This window comes from Chelmon rostratus, chromosome 22 (genome assembly GCF_017976325.1).
Source record: "Chelmon rostratus isolate fCheRos1 chromosome 22, fCheRos1.pri, whole genome shotgun sequence".
Classification (NCBI taxonomy): Eukaryota; Metazoa; Chordata; class Actinopteri; order Chaetodontiformes; family Chaetodontidae; genus Chelmon; species Chelmon rostratus.
The window spans coordinates 14,539,270-14,560,795 of NC_055679.1; the positions used below are offsets into that span (position 1 = coordinate 14,539,270).

At 40.0% G+C, this 21,526-nt stretch overlaps 3 protein-coding genes across 4 annotated transcripts; 1 reads left to right on the forward strand and 2 right to left on the reverse strand.

The window, feature by feature from the left end:
- The first annotated feature begins 548 nt into the window (after positions 1-548).
- On the forward strand, positions 549-6,340 carry ada2b (adenosine deaminase 2b). Its single transcript, XM_041964282.1, has 9 exons — positions 549-876; positions 1,887-2,106; positions 2,199-2,409; positions 2,570-2,697; positions 4,133-4,223; positions 4,318-4,426; positions 4,518-4,675; positions 5,274-5,476; positions 6,244-6,340. Exons 1-9 carry the CDS (start codon positions 576-578, stop codon positions 6,329-6,331), a joined length of 1,509 nt encoding a protein of 502 aa, XP_041820216.1. The 5' UTR covers positions 549-575; the 3' UTR covers positions 6,332-6,340.
- A 631-nt stretch (positions 6,341-6,971) lies between these two features.
- LOC121625541 (probable polypeptide N-acetylgalactosaminyltransferase 8) lies at positions 6,972-13,146 on the reverse strand. Its single transcript, XM_041963658.1, has 11 exons — positions 12,936-13,146; positions 11,120-11,360; positions 10,180-10,346; positions 9,652-9,835; positions 9,349-9,546; positions 8,459-8,573; positions 7,953-8,138; positions 7,699-7,836; positions 7,440-7,535; positions 7,200-7,364; positions 6,972-7,106 (listed from the first exon to the last, which is right to left on the reverse strand). The coding sequence occupies exons 1-11, from the start codon at positions 13,144-13,146 to the stop codon at positions 6,972-6,974; spliced, it is 1,836 nt and encodes a 611-aa protein (XP_041819592.1).
- A 2,130-nt stretch (positions 13,147-15,276) lies between these two features.
- On the reverse strand, positions 15,277-19,073 carry rad51ap1 (RAD51 associated protein 1). 2 transcript variants are annotated; one of them, XM_041963660.1, is made up of 9 exons: positions 18,774-19,073; positions 18,630-18,676; positions 17,731-17,866; positions 16,920-17,026; positions 16,750-16,839; positions 16,476-16,604; positions 16,176-16,361; positions 15,942-16,079; positions 15,277-15,855 (listed from the first exon to the last, which is right to left on the reverse strand). In XM_041963660.1, exons 1-9 carry the CDS (start codon positions 18,788-18,790, stop codon positions 15,725-15,727), a joined length of 981 nt encoding a protein of 326 aa, XP_041819594.1. In that variant the 5' UTR covers positions 18,791-19,073; the 3' UTR covers positions 15,277-15,724. The 2 variants fall into 2 exon arrangements, with proteins under 2 accessions (XP_041819594.1, XP_041819593.1); XM_041963659.1 differs by having other exon boundaries at positions 15,942-16,082.
- Positions 19,074-21,526: the final 2,453 nt, after the last annotated feature.

Consider the following 21,526-nt stretch of genomic DNA (forward strand, 5'->3'; position numbering starts at 1 on the left):
TCATTAGTTTATCACATGGTGTTTGTCAGACAAAAATGCCTCAATTATCCAGTTGCTCCGGGTATTCTGCTGACATGCCAGACTGACAGCGGAAGCTCTTGTGGGAAAACAAATCAAGTCTTCAGGGAGACGGCAGAGCTGAGACCCAGGACGCCAGGAGCTCCTTCTTACTTGTGAGTATTTTATGTTTTAAAGTAGCTTTAAGGTTTTTCCCTCTTTATTTAGCTTCCGTGAACGATCTGAGGCTTGTTTGTCACTTTCCTTCACTTTTTTGTTGGTTAATTTTAAGTGAGAAAGCAAAGCTGTCAGTCACGCTACTGAATGGGCTCTGTCAGCAGCGTATTCTGAGCTGAGCAGCACGTTACCATTTAATGACATTAAAACAAGTTTGCCAAGTTTATTTACTCACTAAGCTGCCATAACTCCAGAGACCTCTGTGCCAACGCAGAAGGACTTAACTGACAGTAGTTCATGTCTCACAGAGTATCTTTCTTTCCAGCAGTGAATACATACAATCCTGCTCCTGTGGAGGGTGTGCGATCATGTTCTAGCACCCTCCTGTGGCACATAAGGACATGGTGATCTCAATCTGCCAGGCTGTGGTCACCTATGTGCCCCTTCTGTGGTTTGTAAGAGTGGCTGACGGGATGCCCGACCCCGCTCAGAGGGACCTGCTGATGCGTCAGGAGGCATCCAGACAGACAGGGGGGCGGGTGGCGCTGACGGCGGCCGAGCAGAAGCTGGACGCTTACCTCCATCAACTGAAGGAGAAAGAGATGTCTGCCGCGGAGTTCCCCCCTGCTCTTCATTTCTTCAGAGCAAAGCCTCTCATTCAGAAGAGCGCCATCTTCAAACTGCTGCAGAAGATGCCTAAAGGTGATGTTGTAAGCACAGATGGACAGGCCAGGTCCTAAAGGGGTCAGGGGGTCAGTCAATGTAATCCAATATTTGTTTACCACTACTGTTTGCTACAGTACGATTGCATTAAAACGCAGTAACATTAGGACTAAAACTGTAAATTTTCTAGATCAATTAATGAGTTTGGTATATAAAATGTAAGAAAATGGTGAAAAAATGAAATGAAATCATTGTTTCCCAATGTCCAAGATGATGTCCTCAGATGTCTTGTTTTGTCCACAGTGTAAAGGTATTCAGTTTATAGTCATAGAGGAGTGAAAAAAAACATTTAAAAAAATCACATTTAAAGAAGCTGAAATCAGAATTACTCAAACCGATTAATCGATTATTATTAATTTAATAGTTTACAACTAATCGATTAAGTCGCAGTAGTTTATTGTATATTAGAAAGTACATTTGAAATCAGTTTGACAGAAGCATGACTTTAATAAAATGCAACCTCCGCAGACTCTGATGATTTTCTGTAATGCTTTGTATAGTAATAACAGTAATATCGTGCAGTAGTATTTTGTATAATATCTGTTCTGACAGGAAGCTTTAGACAGGAGTCAGACAGTCTCTCTTCATCACCATGAGCACCTGAGAGTTCTGGTTCAGATGCAAAAATCACTTTAAAGAGTTGAAATAACTACAAATAGACACAAAATGACACAAAGAGACAAAAATTTTGTTCAAAGTTCGGCAAAATTACTCACAAAAGAGACTGAAAACAACTATAAAGTTACACAATGACTACAAAAAGATACAAATTGATTGATTGATTAAAGACGAAAATAATTAGGTACACAAAACAACCACAAAGAGATGCTGAAGAATTACAGAGTCACAAAATGAAGACACAAACAACTACAAAGTAACACAAAACAAATACAAACATATACAAAAAACTACAAAACTACAATAGAAACCGGTCATGTTCTAGGTTCAGGACGTCAGTCTGAGGCTCTATCCTGCTGTCTCGGTGACAGGTGCAGCCCTCCACATCCACACCTCCTCTCTGGTCAGTGCTGAATGGCTGGTGAAAAACGTCACCTACAGGCCGCACTGCTACATCTGCTTCACGTGGGACAACTCGGTGCGCTTCCTGTTCTCAGACCGCCAGCCCTTCCCACGATGGGACTGCTTCTACTGGCAGCTGCTTGAGACTTTGAGAGCCAGAATCGGGGACACTGCAGGCTTTGATAACAGGTTGAGTAAGACAGCACCCTCCCTTACACGTTTCAAGTCAAGATATAATGGGGGCGCTTAAGCCAGAATGTCTGTTTTTGGCTGTTTTTCAGTCTAATGCAGCACCTCACACTGTTCACCGAGGATCCAGATGGTGAGTACCCGAGCCAAGATGTTGTGTGGGACAAGTTTGAGAAGGCTTTCATCGCAGCTGCTGGGCTGATCACCCATGCCCCTGTGCTGAGAGACTACTTCTACAAGGGCCTCGGGGAGCTTCATCTTGACAACGTCATGTATCTGGAACTTAGGAGCGGCCTCTCAAGGGTTCGTGTTTGTTTGTTCGTTCACACCTGAACCCTAACTTCAGCCTCTCAGAAAGAAAGCAGCATCAGTAGATGGTCTGATACTTGCGCCCTTCTGGACTGTGGATATTAACACAAATGTTATATTTTCAAACCTAACCAAACCTTTTGATGTGTTTCAGACGTATGAGCTCGATGGAACCATTCACGGTAAGGTCTGGACTCTGAAAACGTTTCAAGAGGTTACTAAGAAGTTTACAACAGATCATCCGGACTTTCTCGGGGCTCGTATCATAATTTCTGTACACAGGTATTGTATTGACAAAAAAGATCACAGAAAACAATATGTTCAAAGAATCTCTGCAGGGAAGAGACTTCAACAAGATAAGATAAAACTTTATGTATTCCCAGCTGGGGAAATTTGGGCATTACAGCAGCATGTAAGGCGCATGTCCTCTGCTTGTAAGTCATCATTTGCCTAATTTAATTGACTGACAAATGCTGTGGAGTAGATAAATGAAGTAGAACACTGAAAAACTCAAGTTGAAAGTATTCAAAATTGTACTTAGATACAGTACTTGAATAAATGTTCTTATGTACTTTCCACCACTGCATAATCTTCAATGGAACACAGATTTTCATATTCAGTTTTTTAATTACTCCAACAGAAAATCCAAGCGAAACAAGCTCTAATTCCCCTGTAACCAGTCCCAGTCTGGAAAAAAACATAGTTAATTTGATTTGTATAATTAATTAGATTATCTCTTCATTTTTTTGTTTCCTGTTTACTGGAAATGGAAAATAGCTATGGAGTTATTGCAGTTATTTAAAGGGTGCTTCTCCATCTAGTACTGCTCAACATAGGAACACAGTCTGTTGGTGCCTGTTGTAGCTCTGGAGGGTCTTTGTCAGGTCTGAGAAACTAACCTTGATGATGTCATAGTGATGTCATCTTGGGCATGGAGACCACATGAGGGGAATGAGGGTGCAGAGTTTGATCGATGTGATTAAGAAACACTGTGGCATTGCATCATGGGAACTGTAGGATCCAGAGCTTGGTCTAGCGCCGTCATCAGGTCAAATTCTTCATATGTCCGATACTTTGCTTCATGACCAAAAACCTGCAGGAGTGTCAATCCCATAAGCCTCAGCTGTGGCTTCTGTTTAGCTCTCATTAGGAGCAAAACTAAAATGGGGACAGTGGTAAACATTGTACCTGGTTAGCATTAGCATTATGAGCATGTTAGCATGTAGCTCAAAACACAGCAGTGCCTGAGAACGGCCTCACAGAGCTGCTAGCATGGATGTAGACTCATAGACTTTAAATTCTGTTTTCCCAACTTTATGGAAATGCAACACAAAATTGCTGCAGAGCCTCTTTAACTGATTATGTTCTACTTAATTAAGATAAGAGCAGATAAGATATAACCTTACTGATCCCATGCGGAGAAATTACGTTGTTCCAGAAGCAATAGAGTAAATCTTTTTCTCAGTGTTGGTATAGGGCTACCTGCGAACATGGTTGTTTGCCACGTTGCTGTGTTCACACCAGCTGTTATCATTTTGTCAGCATATATTTAAGCAGTTCACAGCTATAAATATGAGAAATCAACACCAGAGTAATATACTAAGAAATCTGCTGAACTTTCACACAAGAGATCTTATCATGTCAGTGTTAATGTAAGATTCAGTCAAACAGAGAGCTAATTTCTGTCTTTTATTATTATCGCTGCTGTTTTTTTTAGGGCTCTGGGTGTATCTGAGGTCAAAGCAGCTGTGAAAGAGGCCATTCAGCTGCAGAAGGACTTCCCAGATGTTGTTGCAGGATTTGACATGGTAAGAAGTGATCCCTCTTGTTGAAAGTATTTTAATGACTAAAATGGAAATGATTTCGCTTGTTAGTTGCGAGAGTTAACATTGTGGTTTGAAGGTTGGCAGGGAGAACAGCGGGAGGACTCTTTGGTACTTCAGGGAGGCACTTTCTCTGCCAGCCGAACTGGGTATCACGCTGCCATATTTCTTTCACGCAGGGGAGACAGGTGGGTCGGTCAGAAGCGTAAAATATATTACTATTAATTACAAAACAGAGCGCTTTTCAAAAGTTTTAAAAATGTGTGTGTTTGTTTGTAGATGATGAAGGCACCGATGTAGATCAAAACATTCTTGACGCCCTTTTGTTCAACACCACACGCATTGGGCACGGCTATGCTTTGGCACACCATCCACTTGCCAAAGAGCTTTCTAGGAAAAGAAACGTGGCTGTGGAGCTGTGCCCCATCTCAAACCAGGTCAGATAACCTCTCGTCACTGGCACACTAGAAAAGAATACTTCCGCAATCCAAATGGCCCCTGCAGACTTTCATAATACATCATGTGAGGTGTTCACTCTCACCATGTCAAGATCTAACCTGTTTATATGGAGATTCATTGAAATTCCTGACCCTGTAACTCATAGAAAAGTATATTTCAGAATGGGTCTTAATGGTATTGATATTGCTAAGTTACACATGCAGGGTCTGCTGCATTATGTTGTAGCTATAATAGATATTAACAGCTCAGGATCTTCACATGGTAGATGGACAAAAACAAACCTTTGCCTTCTGGCTTTGCAGACTACAACAAGCAAATCCACATTTTTCAGCATATTCTCTCATATTCAGTCTGAAGTCTGCTCCCCCGGCAGACTCTGGAAGCCCGCAGAAGGTTTTCTTGCGGTCCCTTGTCAAAGTTTTTTCCAGTTGAGTGGATTTTGAGACTTTGCAGACTTATTGGGACTAGTTAAGGCTGATAGCCTGCAAGTGCGGTGAAGTCTGGACATTTGGATTCGGCACCTGTGCACGTCTTCGTACATGAAGTACCCAGGTGTGTTTGACCTCTGCCCTTCAGGTGCTGAAGCTGGTATCGGACCTTCGGAACCACCCTGCAGCTGTGCTGATGTCTGAGGGCCATCCGATGGTGATCAGCTCTGATGACCCGTCTCTGTTCGGCACCACAGGCCTCTCCTACGACTTCTATGAAGCCTTTGTGGGCATCGGAGGGTTAAAAGCAAACCTGGGCACTCTGAAAGAGCTGGCTGTTAATTCTATCAGGTGAGAATCAGTTGATTTTATTTTGTATTTTTATGCTTTTGCCTGACTTTACTAAGTACTGTGTATGTTTTATGATCGTCTACTTTTCAGGCAGCAATTGTGTCAAAGGATAAGTCTGGTGATTATACCTTTATTACAATGAGCAGGACCACTGTAGTTTATTCTATCCCACAATCACTGTCCTGCTGGTGTAACATGTTTTCATTTCAACACAATAAAAACAAACCACATACTTGTGACCGATGCATGAGCAAGCAAGAGCCCTGTAGGTCTCGCAAATCCATCTGCAAATTGCAAACACTTTCGTTAAACAGACCCCAGAACAGCTGCATTTTTTTCCAAGAAAGAACTAAGAAGTCCATTATCTTTTACACAATATCCATATTTGCTTATTTGTCTTCTAGTCTTTGAATGCACCACCAAAGAGAAATTCAAAGGGATTACTGCTTGAAACTGTTGCAGCACAACAATAATGTAGCTTCTTACATGACTCACTAACAAAATGTTGATTTTGGGGATGAATTACCTATCCAGTGTCAGCAAGTTGATATCTGAAATGAATGGCACTCAAAGTCTGTAGGAAGTTAAATAGCTCACAGTGGGCTTTGATAGCCATAAAAAATATGTGATTCAGTTTATGGTGTAAAAAAAGATATTTTTAGCCAAGCAAATCCTTGGTAAAAGCCTATAACTAACCCCCAGATGGTATATTCACATGTGGTAGTTCAGTAGCTTCATTTTCCATTAAAAGTTTTCTCTTCCTGCAGGTATAGCTCCCTGCCAGCTCATATGAAGGACACGGGTTACGCCATGTGGCAGAACAAATGGGATGCCTTCATCTTTGATCATTCATGACAGCCCGACCACAGCAGATTCTGTTTGACTTAAATTATGCTTGTACATAATAGAACTAAAGCAAACATCAGCCGTTGACAGCCTTTATTTAAACAGTTCAGATTCAATTAAACATGCTTCACTGATCTCAGTAAAGGATAGGCTGAAAAGAGTAAAAGACCCTGAGGATGTTCTGATCTGACGTAGGAAGGTAGGTCCTGTGTTTGGGGTTTCTGAACTGTTTTTCCTTTTCTTGGAAAAACTACAAAGGAACTTTACAATAAACTAGCTTGCTGATCGTTAAAGTGATTTACAACGCATTCACTATTATATGAGGAATATAAAAAAGAAAAGTGGTTCATCATAAAAAGGAATTTCCCCAAAAAACTATAACGGGAAATGTTCAAGAGAACATTTATGTATTTAAAAAACAAGAAAAAATAATTACTCAATAATAGTTAATATTTTGTCTCACAGATGTAAATTATAAGGTCAAAATTAAACAAGAATTAAATAAAAATGATCACTTCCTCTCAGTGATCCAGTTCACAATGTTCCTCCTGTGGATCCACCCCACAGACCAGCAGTCTACATCTCTCTCTGACATGAGATGGAGTTTTTGTGCAGCGGTGGCTCATTTATTATCCTGCCCACCAGTCTTTCAGGGGTCTTTGATGAGATTTTGGATCTTCCAGCTCTGAGCACTGCACTGCTGAACAACAAGCTTATAATATCCGTCTTGACCGATCGCAACTTCCAGACATCTCTTTGTGTCTCTGTTCTGGATAGGTCCATTCTGAAAACAAAATACAACACAACAATAAAACATTTCTTTTTCAACAGAATGCCCTCTTTGTTGTGGATTTATATTATAAACTGTGATATTTACTTGTTTAAAGTCCCACAGCATGTGGAACTTCTGCTGGGCTATTTTGCACTCGTACAGTCCGGGGTAGAGTCCAGTGCCGGTGTCCACCAGACAGCGGTTGCTGTTATACTTGTGAGATTTGATTCCACCAATGTAGATTTGTCCATTGGAGCGATAATAACAGTGCTACACCAAAGAAGAATAATTATCTACAAACAAAAAATATCACAGTTTGTGCATGCAGTGAATCTCTGTACACACCTGCGGTGAGAAGTGGTGGCAGGTATACAAAATGGGTGTGTTTCCAGGCATTGGACCTTGGTCAACACAGAGGTCTGGTTTCAGGTCATTAATCAGCTACCAACAGAAGCAGAAATACAAAGAAAGCCTGTAAAGCATCCACCAGAAAGAGTGGCACAACATGTTCCTGATGTCACCTAAATTTGAGATGGGCAGATGACTGTGGCACCTGCAGATTAAGACTTCAAATGCTGTCACATCTGATGTTGTTTCTACTCACCACTCCGTAACCTATCAGGTCACGCAGAGGCTCCAGCATGGGGTATACATTATCAATATACCACTTGAAAGGCTTGCAATTCAGCCTCTCTCTCAGCTTTTTCCTCTCAGACACATCCCCAATGTCTATCCCATGGTTCTGTTGGAAACATCAGGATCAGTGGGAACCACAGTCTTTGCATTATTGCTCATATACTCTATAACACTCTTTTATGACGGCTAATTAGGAAAAAGTACTTAAGCATCAGCCCTTACCTCTATGGGAAGGTTCCAGGCAATGTTGACATTATATTTATATTCATCCAGCCACACCTCTGCCACCCTCAGTGCATTACGTTTCATCATTACACTCAAATCTGGGAGATAAGGCTTTCTGGCCCGTTCAATGTGGGCAATTTTAGAACAAGGTATAACTTCCACGCTTCCTCCACATAGCCACACCTGCCAAACGCAAAGGGCAAAGGGCAAATATTTAGACCGTACACTTTAAGGGTATTTAACACACATAGTACAAGCAATGAGTTTATTTCTAGCAAAAGTTAACATTGTACAAGGAAACATACTGTACAAAGCAGTCTAAAGCAACATACATAGCCATGTATGTACTTCGTTCCATTATATCTCCATATCCCAGCATACATTTGTCAAATGGCAGGTAAACAGACCAAAATGTATGTATGTATTCCACATCTACAGCAAACTTGATACAGATCATTTTGGACTTTAATTACAGACACTTTGGAACATCTGGAAATTCTTACCCGGATGCCGAGCTCCACATTTTCACCACCATATATTTTCATTCCTCCATCGAGGCTTCCGATCTCTCCAAAGAACTTGCGATCAGCTACAAGAATCCCCATGATGGAGGGGCTCCTGAGGACACAGTGTTACACATTAAGAATTTGAAATACATAATCAGCAAATACGCTTCAACAGCAAGCTAAATAAACTAAGATTGTACATGTATATATATGCATATATACGCATGTTTGTGTATATATATATAGACATATAAACACATACACATATATGTAGATAGATAGATAGATAGATAGATAGATAGATACTCCTATACTGGAGTCTGTTCTTTAAAATCACAAAGCTAGCTAAAGTGATATCATCAAGGAGTCATTAAAGGAGTAATTTGACATTTTGGAAATAATAGTGATTGGTTTTCATGCTGAACATTAGATGAAAAGATCAATACCATTGTCATATCTGTCCGTTAAATATGAATCTACAGCCAGCAGCCTGTTAGCTTAACTTAGCATTAGAAAGACTGGAAACAGAGGGGATACAGCTAGCTTGGTTCTACCCAAAGGTTAAAAAAAAATCAACCTACCAGCCCCTCTAAAGCTGACTAATTACCATGTTGCATCTTGGTTGTTCAAACCGTACAAATATTAAGGTATAAAAATAACAGGTTGAGTTTTTACTGGGGTGTTGCTCACTTTTTCTTGGCTGGGAGCAGTGACTAGCTAGCTAGCCAACTGTCTCCTAGCCTCAGCTTCATTTTAAAGGAACAGATATGAGTGGTTTTGATCTTCAGGTCTAACGTTGAATTAGAAAATTAAAAACCTTATTTTTCAAGTGTCAAAGTATATTTTCTTGTGATTTGGGTGAACTGATTCCTTAAATTGGAACTTACTTGCCAGGCTGTGATGCGTCCTTTAAAGCGTACCACTCGGGTCTGAAGGACTCGTACATGCACCACAGAGCCCAGTCAAAGGCATCTGCCGCAGGTGTGTACGGAGTCAATGTCAAGTCATCAAAATTTACCCTGTCGAACACCGGTGTCAATATCACCGTCCGGTCCTCTTTGATTCGAGCTAACAGTGGCTCTGCCCTGGACACACAGCGACAGTTTAACTTAAGCTACATCAACAGAAAAAAAAGGTGCGACAAGACAACTAATCTGTGACAACTCGGATCACCCGGCACTCAAACCAACCATTGCACATGAACTTCTATGTGAGCATCCAGGATGGCCACCACGTCCCCTACAGCAGCCTTCCATCCCGACAGTCTGGCCTGGGTGAGGCCGAGCTGCTCCGAGTGCCTGACTCTCTTCACCAGGCCTGGACACTCCTCATGGACAGAGTTGATGTATTCATCCAGTTTCTCCATTAAATCCTCTGCAGGAAGTTTGGCAATCAGTTGTGCATATCAATCAATCAACCAACCAGTCTGTGATTGTAGAATCACAAAATACTCAGCTTTAAAGGGTTTGTTCATCCAAAATACGTTAGCGTGTTACATTTTGTTTACGGGAAGAAAACAGGATTGGATGTTGATAAAAGAATGCAAAGAACTGATTTTTTTGCATATATTTTTAAAAAGGTGCACAACATGACCTGAGATGTGCTCTCAAAATCCATTTTTCACTTCATCTTGGCTTTAATACCTCTTCGTACATCTCATAGTGATCCACTACGGCCTGATGACAAACTCAGACCCAGAAACAGGATTTTGTCACTACCGTTGCTGCTGTGATCGTCCACCAATATGATCTCCTTCAGAAGCCGGGCTGGTGTCTTGTCTATGATGCTGCGGACGGCCCTTTTAATGACAGAAAGAGCTTCGTCCAGGTAGATTAACACAACGCTGATGCTTGGCAGATCCTCCGGATACTTCTTCTCAGCACACCTGCGAGAGGAAAAAACTTTTCTTTACTTTTTGTGTCTGAACAAACTACTTCAACGATTTTCAGAGGGAAACTTTACTCTGAGTTCAAATGTTGATTGACAAATTTGTATATAAAGATGTACCTTAGTTAGGGCTGCAACTAACTATTTTTATAATTGATTCATCTATTTCATTTTTTTCAGTTGATCAATTGTTTGGTATATAAAATATTGTAAAACTGTCGCATCTTTTCAGAGCTCAAGCTAACATCTCCATGTTGCTTGTTTTGACTTTCACCACAGTCATAAGTTTAATACCATAAAAGAAAAAGAAATGTTTACATTTGAAAAGATGGACTCTTTAAAGTTTTGACTTTACTTCAGAATTAATTGCTTATCAAATTGCTGCCAATTCATTTTCTGTCCTTCAAAACTTTTTCAGGAATATTATTTCAAACACTGATCGTTCAAGATATTTAATGAAGGTATACAGATTAGAAGGCTAAACTGGTATTAAAAAATGGCAACATTTTTGGTGTTAACCTAAGTTTCATTCAAAATTCATTTATTATGCCACTAATATGGACTTCTTTAAATAAAGCTCGTATTGCTCAAAAACATTTTAGAGGTAATCTACGTAAAATAATGAGTGCAGTGTTCCAAATAGTAATAAACCTATGACAGACCAGGATCTTAAACTAAATAAACATCATAACACAGATCATTTTGATAACACCTGTGTGGAAACAAGGTGGGGTTGATACTTTATTAGTTCCTACAGGAGCAGATGGTCACCTGGGGGGCCTGGTATCAGGGATGTCTCTGTTGAGGGGCAGCCTGTCGCTGACGAAGGCGTTGTAGCCGTATCTCTGAAACAAGTTCTCAGCCTCCTTCTGCTCCTCCTCTGAGAGCTCGTCACCCCACTTGCTGAACAGGGCCGAGTTCGGGTAGAGCTTCTTCACCACCTTCCTCTCTTTCTTCACCTCCGCAATCTGTGGCGCCGGTTCCTTCTTCTCCAGTTTATTCATTGCGTTTACTGTGGACAGAAGAGAGTAGCTGTATTTGTTTTGTCCTCATTATGCTGCTTTGTCTGTACATGAAGTGGCAGATGGCTGAACAAACATAATACTTTATACTGATATACTGATTTGATATTTTATTATTATGTATATAATTTTTTACTGCTTGCTATTTCGATATTTAATTATATATAGTTTGTTCTTACAGTCACGGTACACTTAATTTTCACTGCCATTTGCATTTAATATTCCTTTTGTGCAATACTTTTTACTACTGTTTACTGTTTGGCTATTTTATTATTTTGTTATGTATATAATCTTTTTACTGCTCGCTATTTTTATATTTTTATTATGTATAGTTTGTTCTTTATAGTCTTATTTTCACTTATGTCACTGTGTGTAATGCTGCTGCTGCACTGCAATTTCCCAGCTCGGGATAAATAAAGTACATCTATCTATCTATCTATCTATCTATCTATCTATCTATCTACTAATTTATTTGCAGAGAGACCTCTTCCTTTGGCTTCTGTGCATTTCATGGACTAGGACCAAGCTACCTCGCTACCTCCCTTGTTCTCTATTTGCCTTCAAGAACACTGCGATCATCTGCTGCTGGTTTATTGGAGTTGAAAATCTGCGATGCAGCCTTTGTCCATTCCGCCCCAAAGCTCTGGAACACACTAGTTATAGATATCAGGGACACCCGCTCAGTGAATAATTTTAAAGGAAAGACAAAAACGCGTCTCTTTACTTCAGCCTTTATCTATATGAACTCCAGATACAGACCTAAAACTTTTGCACTTTGCCCCATACCTCTGCACTTTATTTCCATCTTACGTCATGTGCTGCCTACATTTTCCATCTTATCCTTACTATTCTCCCTCTTTGGTCCCATTAATTTCTATCCCTGTTTTTGTGCTAAATGTGTCTTTTTTTTTCCTGCTCTCCTTCCTCTCCTCCTCTTTTTTATCTCACACATGGTGCATGTGTATGTGCAGTAATCTTTCATGAAAGGTGCTATAAAAATATATAAAATTAATTAGTCATAATGCATTTCCATTTTGGGGCATTGCACTTTGTCCTCATAAGGAAGGCGAGTTCTCAAAATGTGACTGTGTGAACAGATTTATGTCCCCACACCATGAGGAATACACGGCCACAAATGCAGTCACGTATCTTGATGCACCATAGCTGAGTTGCATTCGTTCAAGTATTTATACTTTGCCGATTCAAATTCTGAACATGCAAAGTGACTTGTAACTAAAGCTGTCAGATAAATGTGGTGAAGTGTGGAATATTTGCCTCCAAAATGTAGTGGAGTAGAAGTATAATGTAGCTCAATAAAAGTACAAATACCTCAAAACCGTACTTGTGTACAGTACATACTCAATGTACTTTCCACCATTGCTTAAATGTCTTTAAAAAAATCTTGACTTCTCCACTAAATTCAGCACAGACTGAATCGACATCTTCTTTTTTTCCTTACTGGGTTGTAAGTATCATGAAATCAAGTTTCTTTTCTTGAAACCTAATTTTATATTTTGTTAAAGAACAGAAAAAAAAACAGCTGTTGGATCGAGACTTTGACTCACGCAGCCTGTTGATGTCTGCTTCCATCTTGTCCATCCTGTTGAGCATTCCCTGACCCCTGATGGAGTCGTTGTGGTGAGCCCTCTGGAGTCTCTCCGAATGGGTATGGACTTCCCTCTTAATGGAGCTGAGGTATAACAGAGCCGTGGCCACGGCAAAGACCAGAAGTGAGACTTTAATCCAGCCAGATCTCATCCTGGGGCTCCTGTGCATTGCATGTGCCTCGTCTTACTTGCATAGAAAGAAAAAAAAGGAGGAAGACAATCTACCTTAATTCTCTCATTTCTCCCCACCCCCTACCACACATATTTGCACAAATATGGTCACGGACATATCTGTGTTCAAGCTGGAAGTGAAATTCTCAGTCCCTGGTTGTCTCTGCTGCTTCTTCGTTGCATTACACCTGGGGTGCAAGGTGCAAACCATTAGCTGTAGTTACCATGGAGGACAGAAACCCAGTAGTTTTCTTCTGGAGGTAACAGGAACAGGATGAACAGAGAAGTCAGGTAACACTGTTCTCTGCTAACTGCTATCTGTTTTTTGTCAGGTTTGATCCTGCTGAGAATCGGATTTCTTTGTCTAAATGAGGGAAATTCTCGGATGGTTAACCCATATTATGCTCCCAGCGACAATATGTCAGGGGGATCATGCAAACAAAGAAAAAACAGGACATTTACTCTGGTTTTATGTCTGTCATGCTGAACATTTGGCTCGCCTGGTGCTGAGCTGATGTGTGTTACAAGCTATTTGCTTTATTTCATTTCCATTTCTTCTCCTTGCAAGTCCAGCCTGTTGGATAGAATCTGTTTTTCTTTTGTGTTTTCGTATTTTTGTGCCATTATTTTAGTTTTATGTTTTGTTTCTATGAGGACTTTGAGGATTTTTCCTTCTAATTTCCCAACCATGTTTTTTGTTGTTTTTTTCTCTTGATTGTATTTTTTACTTCATTTGATAGTGACAGGTGAAGCGGCAGCCAGGAAATGGGGGGTCGGTGGTATGACATGCAACAAAGCAGGCCAGCTGGACTCCAGCCAGCGACGGTTGTGACCACGTGAAAATGTGCTGTAACATTCAGCTGTGGCCAATCCTCCCAATCACGTTGATGTCGCCCATTGATCAGCTGTTGAAATACAAACATGAATCTGCATCCTTGAGCTACGTGGCACATCGCTATTGTTTTACTGGTGTAGTTGGTTGATCTGCAGCATTTCAACTATTTTGTCGGCAACAGGACTGCAACTAATGATAACGTTCATGATGGGTTAATCTGCTGATTCATTTTCTACATTAATCGATTTAGATTGTCAAAATTCTGAAAATAGTCACCATTACAGAGGGCACATTTGTTTTGTTTAACCAATCGTCCAAACCTCAAATTGGTTTAAAAAGCACTAAAATTAAAAGGAAAAGTGGCAAATCACACATTTTGGAAGCTGAAACCAGGAGTTTTGTTTGTATAAAAAACTGACAATGAGATGAGATCACACCACGTCTGTCAACATTTTGACCCATGAGTACTCTGCAGGTCGAACCACACCCGTCTTCATACTTTGCCTTCTTTTTGATCTCAACTGCACACCTGTAAAATGTCAAGTTATCATGTCAATAAAACCTGTCTGCAAACAGACACAGACTAGGTTTAGTTCTGCCAAACAACTGATCATTTATCTTCTGCCAATAATTTACCTCCTGCCATTAAAGACAAATTCTACATTCATTCATACTGATAATGCTAAGTTCACCTGTTTCACCAAACTCACCTCTGTTGTGTCATGTGTGCCCCTGCACCATAAACAATTTTGCCGTCAGGGCTTTGATCCCATTACAAGACCGTCTTGAGTTTTACATAATGTCTTGGAGTGGTTGAGAATGATTTGAAGTGATTATCGAAACAGCTGCCATTATTTTGACAGTTTCAGCTACACTTGCAGATACTGTTCACTTTTAAGAAAACATCCTATTTTATAAGCTCTCTGTGTTTTGCATGCAAAGATCTTTGTAAAATAACTAATAACTACAGCTGACATAACTGTAATGAATAAAAAAAAGTGCAATATTTCCCTCTGACATGTTGTGGAGTAGAAAAGAAAAAAGCCTTAAGTACCTCTAATTTATACTAAGTACAGTATTTGAATAAGTGTACCGAGTTACATTCCACCGTTGCCCTTCTGCAGCCAATTCCATTCATCGTTTCACCTCTATTAAGACAATATCACCCGCTCGTCAGCAGCTCAAGCTCATGGCAAAATCAATGTAACGCCTCTTGGAGACACAGGATATAAAAACCGAACTGCTTTTACATTTTATTTTATATATATGTACATAATATACAGTGTTTGCAAATGATAGGAAAAAGGGGAGAAAATTATGAGACTAGTTAAAAAATTCAATTCAAACATTTGTTTCAGACTGAATGTGAGACGTAAACTCCAATGGGAGGAATCAAAAAAATCTGAAACTTCAGACACCATAGCTGTACTGATAATGATGTGATAATGGCAGCAATCTATTATGTTTGTCACCAGAGTCAACAAAGTAGACCACCGTTTCATGACCCTTTTTTACCACATATGGTGAAATAATAACTCGAGGAGTGAGTCGTTAAGTTGAGAGCACGGTGTGAAAATACAACCCAGATTGTAAAGAGCTGGGACGTTGTGAGAATCATTAACAGAAATGTGATCATTCGCTAATCCTCTCCTTGCAGCACAAATCGAGGAATATCTAAATGAATATTTACTTTTTAAAATAAGCTTAAAGCTAAAAGAACAACAGACTGGTGATCACTCCGTCAGTGACTCGCAACGCTGGGGTGAAGAGGTTTGACTCGGACAAGGCGGGACAGTCCCAGCCGTAGACCCTGACCCGGAGACTTCACTGCTGGACTCTGCTGGGCTGAAGTGGAACTTTTACCAAGTTGACCTGGGGGAAAAGGTTATAACATTAGCTAATTTACTGAACCACACTGCACCTGTCTGGAATGGTTTATATTTACGTTCACTGCGCACCTGGAGGGGTCCACTTTGGTATTCTGCCCCCTGTTGGGCTCAGAGAGAATGCAGGTTTCGATGTGGAAACTGTGGAGGATGAAGCAGGTCTTTTGGGTGGAAGTTTGGCTGTTGGAGGACTTCTCATCGGTGTGGAAGCTGCTGTGAGACAAAGTCGGTTTCAGAACAATGACCAAATTAAATTACAATCACAGACAAAGGCAGAATCTTCTTTGATGAGCTTCAAGAACGTACCTGCTGCCTGTGATCTGGACTTTGATGGCTTCGATGCTGGCTTTTCTTTTTTAGAGGCAGGAGGCTTTTTGGTCTTCTCATTCTTGATTACTTTATCCTTCTTTTTTGTTTTGCTGACTTTCTTCACTGTGAATTCCTCATCTTCACTCTCAGCGGGTTCACTGAAATCTTCATCGCTCTCTGAGCCTGGAAAGACATGATTGCCATTTTACTGACACAGGAAGAAGAAGAACAACAACATAGGAAATCAGCAATTAAACAGAAGCCAAAGCATTTAGGCAGGGATGACAGGGTGACAACCTGGTGTCAATTTGGGCTCATAGTCTTCATCTTCATCTGTAAACTTCTTACGCGGCTCCACAGTGGTTTTAGCAGCAGCCTTTTTCTGTCTCAAAAGTGACTCTTTTTCCGATGTGATTTCATCCAAGCCTGAAGAAAACTAAAATTTAACAGCTGCAGAAAATCCCTTTTCAATCCTTATCAAACAAGACTAAATTAAGGACAGTGTATTGGACAAGCATGAGGAAATCAAATGTGCAGTAAAAGACACTGGACAAAAATAAAAGGTATTTACCCAGAATTGCACTATCCACACTGCAGTTGGATCGGTGCAAAGAAGCTGGATCTGTGTTTTCATCTACCAGAACTTCACTCTTTAAATCTCCTGGAGAAATTTAACAGCAATCTAAGTTGACAGCTCTTAAAAACAGAATATTATATTTTTAATATTAAGACAAAGCGTACCTCTACTTGTGGCAGACTGGCCCTTTATCCCATCTGCATTGTTGAGCAGGGACAGCGTAATGGCTGCTTCTAGATCTCTTTCATGCAGCCTCTCGTCCAATGGTCTTCTGTGAGAAACAGAATTAACATTGAGGATTCAAGCCATGTTGAATGCATAATGTTAAGTTGTAATTTTCAACTTGCATTTTGTATAGCCACCTTTAAAAAATATATATCTACTTTTTGAGAACTCATTCCTAAAAAAGATGCAAACTCATATATGCTTAGAATTAGAGGATTTGCTGTTGTCCTGTTCCGAGCCTGTGATCAGCCTGACCTCATTATACTCACTAGGTGCACAAACAACCAAAGATTCACTGATTTCACCTTATGACTATGGTTTGTCTACAGGGTGAGGCGAGAGGACACTCACACAACCTATCAATTACCTAAATACGGCTAAAATATCATAGGCTTTATTTCTTTTACGTATTGTGTATGTTGTCCTTAGCGGGCAGCAAAGTTGTCTGTGTTATAGCTCACTGAATTATTGTCACTACATGTCTCTTTCCACATTAGTGGTGAAAACAATCTGTTTACTTTAAAGAAGTACCCAGTTTGCACAGTTTATTTCCTTACAGAGCACCCATTCGATTCAGTGCTGCAGCTGCAGCTGCGCCTGCGTGGAGGGTTTGGTCATTTGTGGCAACATTAGAGCTGGCATCTCTATCTATCAGCAGACCGATATTGTTGTGCACAATCGGCATAGATCTCCACCACCTTAATCATCTTGTTGTGTATGTACACAGTGTCACACGCTTTTCTCTACTACCTGCTCTTCTGGCTTGCTGTGGATTGCGAGTTGGACTCTTGACTGGAGGAGTTGCTCGACGATTTCTTGTGCTGCTGTTTCACATCCTCCCTGGCCTTTTTGCTGGGTGGTGCCTTCACACAGGCAAAATCCTCATCTGCCACAACATGAATACAGAACAGGTATGCTGGTGGTGAGACAAGCCCAAGTCTGTCATGTATGCACATGTGTATCCCTTCCTTTCTATCACACTGCAAATGAGCTGTAACTACTGACACAATTAATAAGTGTTCCAGACTGGTTTTAATGACTAAGCCAACAGGATATAATCAATGTGCTGACTGTGTCTAGTACAGCTAATATTACAAAGGAAAGTAAAGCCTTAATATCTGCTTGATTGAGTGTCTGGTCAATATTGCTCAACCATGCAAGGCCGCTCATCTGCAGCCTAAATAAATAAGGAAAAGTGCAGAAGCAAAAGAAAATTTAAAAATTGTCCAACAGATTAGTCCCAGAAAATAATTGTGCATCTTCTATTGTGACCAGTACTTTTGCAGACAATTCTTGTGATATTATATCTTAGTTCATGTTAATGTCTGTTTTAAAGTTGATGGGCACTGAGGAAAATAACTTCAGCTATTCATTAAGAATTAAGCTAATGTAACAGTGGTGACTGGATACTGCAATTGCAACCAGGGAACAGCTGTTTTAATGTGTAGACATTACTTACTTAACTTTATATAACAAACACTCTTGACAGACAACAAGAACATTCAAGTATATGACTTGTTTTTATTCTAATGCCAGTTTAAAGTCGTGGTGCTCTCCCTGAATTAAACGATTTCTCCCTTGCAGTTACAATGTCACTATCTTATTGAAGTATATAAACAGTGATAATAGATAAAGACACAACTGCTCACCATCATCGAAGTCCTTGTTTTCATTATAATTCACAACCTTTGTCTTCCTGTAACGTTATGTCGACAATAAACAACGTGTTAGTATTCAACAGACATTAACAGCATCGGGCAAACGAGGTAGGTTTTCAGAAGGACTTTCCAAACCTTGATGGTCGATCCATTACTTGTAAACTCAAGAGCTGGTAACGCGTTTTATTCAGCTAACATCAACCACATTAACGTTAGGTTAGCGCCTAGCTGCTAACGTTACCCCAACGCTGAAGCCTAAATAAAAAAACACAAGCTAATGTTCGCTTGCTGGAGAAGCTAATCTCGCTCTAACTGTAGATAACTTCTAAATGCTAACACGCGTCCGATCATTTACCGCGTGAAATGTGTCTGCAACGCTTTATTGGCGTTACTTTGGTTACACAACAGCAAACTAAACAACTTGCTGCGCTTTCAACCAGCCCGCCTGAACCGAGCAGACGTGACGTTTGTTGACGAATTTGACGAAACCCGGAAGCTGATTCGTTTATTAAGAGAACCTCACATATCAGCTTTTTGGCTCTTTAAAAAAATAAAACGGACGCAGAAAATGGTTAATACACTTGGTGTTCAAAAATAATAATTACTTAAAGGGATTTGACTTTTCTGACAAAGACATGTTGTCGAATCTGCGACTGTTAAATACATGCGCGCAGTTGCTCGTCAGATGAGTGGACTGAAAGGAAGAAGGAAGAGCTGAGTTCATCTGGTCAGTAACTTTGTGTTTCTGGAAATTAAATACCTGTTGAAGGAAATGTAATACAGTTAAGTGTATGGGGTTTTAATATTTATTGTGTGTTAATAGTGATATCATGATATCTGTTGCTGTGTTGTGGCTGTGAACGGCTAGCAGAATGCAAGTAGTTAAGCTAGCAAACATCTTAATTTGCCCACAAACATCTCAACAGCTGATACGATTTTCAACATCTACAGTTGCTGTGTTTGTGACACCTCAAATACAATTAAAATCACTAAAAAGAAATTAATTACCTCATTAAAACTGTAGTGCTGTAACTAACAATTATTTTATATTATGTTCTTGCAATATATTTCATCTTCGTTTCACTGTTCACACTTGAATAATTTTATTTCCTTAAGCCTAACCTTTGTAAAGAATATTGCGAATGCAACATAAATGTATTCCAAGTATTGGACATAAATGTCCAATACTTTGTTGATTAATCATTTAATAGTACAAAAATCTATGAGAATATTGAAAAATTGCTTCACGGCTGTTTATTTTGTCCAAACAGGTTCCAAAAACCCAGAGATATTCAGTTCTTAATGATATCAGAGCCGAAACTGTGTATTTAAGAGGGAATCTCAAATTTTGTCATTTTTGCCTGAAAAGAAACGTTGAGTTGATGATCAAATATTCTGTTGTTCAACTAATTAATCCACTAATAGTTTCAGCTCTAGAAACTTGAATAATATCTGTGTAGCAGTGGAAGCCTTGCTGTTGTAAAATTTATTGGTCAGTATTAGCTTAGCACAGATATATTCTTGTGGGTACATATGTTTGCTGATAAGTAAGAAATTGCAGTCATAAAATGCCAGATGTGCTTTATGTTGTAGGTAATTTAGAGACAGCGTCTTCATTACGTAGATTGTCCAGTAGAGATCTCTCCCATGTTTATTTTTCATCTGTACAACAAATTCAACACACACTTTGATCACAATTAATAACCAAATTTAAGGGATCCTGATTAATTTTGTGTGTATAGCATGTGTCAGCTGTCAATTTCAATATCTGCCTCTAAAATCCAGGATTGGTTATTCTCTACTTTGCATACATGATCAGCTTTGATTAAACATGACAAACTGAAATTACTCTTTTAGACTCCAGTGTTTATTTCAGTGAATTAATGGCAAGGACAACATATGCAATGTGGCCCATGGTGTCTGTGTGCTTCCTGTTCTTCTGAGTAAATATTTTTTCCTGCCAGTTAAAAGGGGGACATTTTGAAACAGTGCACGCCAAGTAGAGTCTAAAGCAGTTACTCATTCCACACCTACAGTACCAGGCAGCCAAACCTAAATTTGCATGAGTGAACATGTAGGTGTGTGGGGACCCAGACTGAAAAAATAAACATCACTTGCTTAAAAATATGTTTTGAAAGGAAATCATTTTTATTAGTCAGACTATGCAGTGTGTTGAAGAGTATAATAAGGATGTACTTGTAGATATCAACTGTCACCTGTCAAAATCAGTGTCATGTACATATAAATACATCTTTCTGGGCAGGTTTTTGCAGAATTTAAACAAACTCCAAATGGTGTTCAGATATTAATGTGTGGATGTTTGCAGTGGCTCTAATACAGATTTGATCATTTGACTGACTGCATATCACATTTTACCCATCAGCTCATCATCAGTGTTTTAAACTGATAAAATAATGAAAAATCTTTGAATTGTTGACTTTGTGAGGATGTTTCTGTTTCTCCATTTGCAGGCTATGGCAGTGTCATTTATGCCAAGTGCAGCGAGGTTCAGCTGAGCAGCCAGCAGTCCAGCAGATGGCAGTAGGAGTCTGATGCTGCAGGACCTCAGGTCACAGAGGTACAGAGTCTGACCTGCTGATTGACATGAACATGACATGTCCTCAGCCACACAGTCGCCCACTCTCAGGGCGGAAGCAATCACGACTCCCTCTGATGTGCAGTAAAAGGGAAATCGCTCCATTTTTACTGGACTTCTAAGCGAGCAGCGGCCGTCTCGAGGGTTGTCATTTTCTAGTTTGAGAGTGGGTGGCTGTCGGCTGCGGTTTGTCACACACTGGACCTGGAGGAGACGTTCAGGGGTGTGATGGTCCGTGTCTTTGGACCCAGACAAGGGAGGAAGACATGCAGCCATGGGGCCAAAAGGCCCT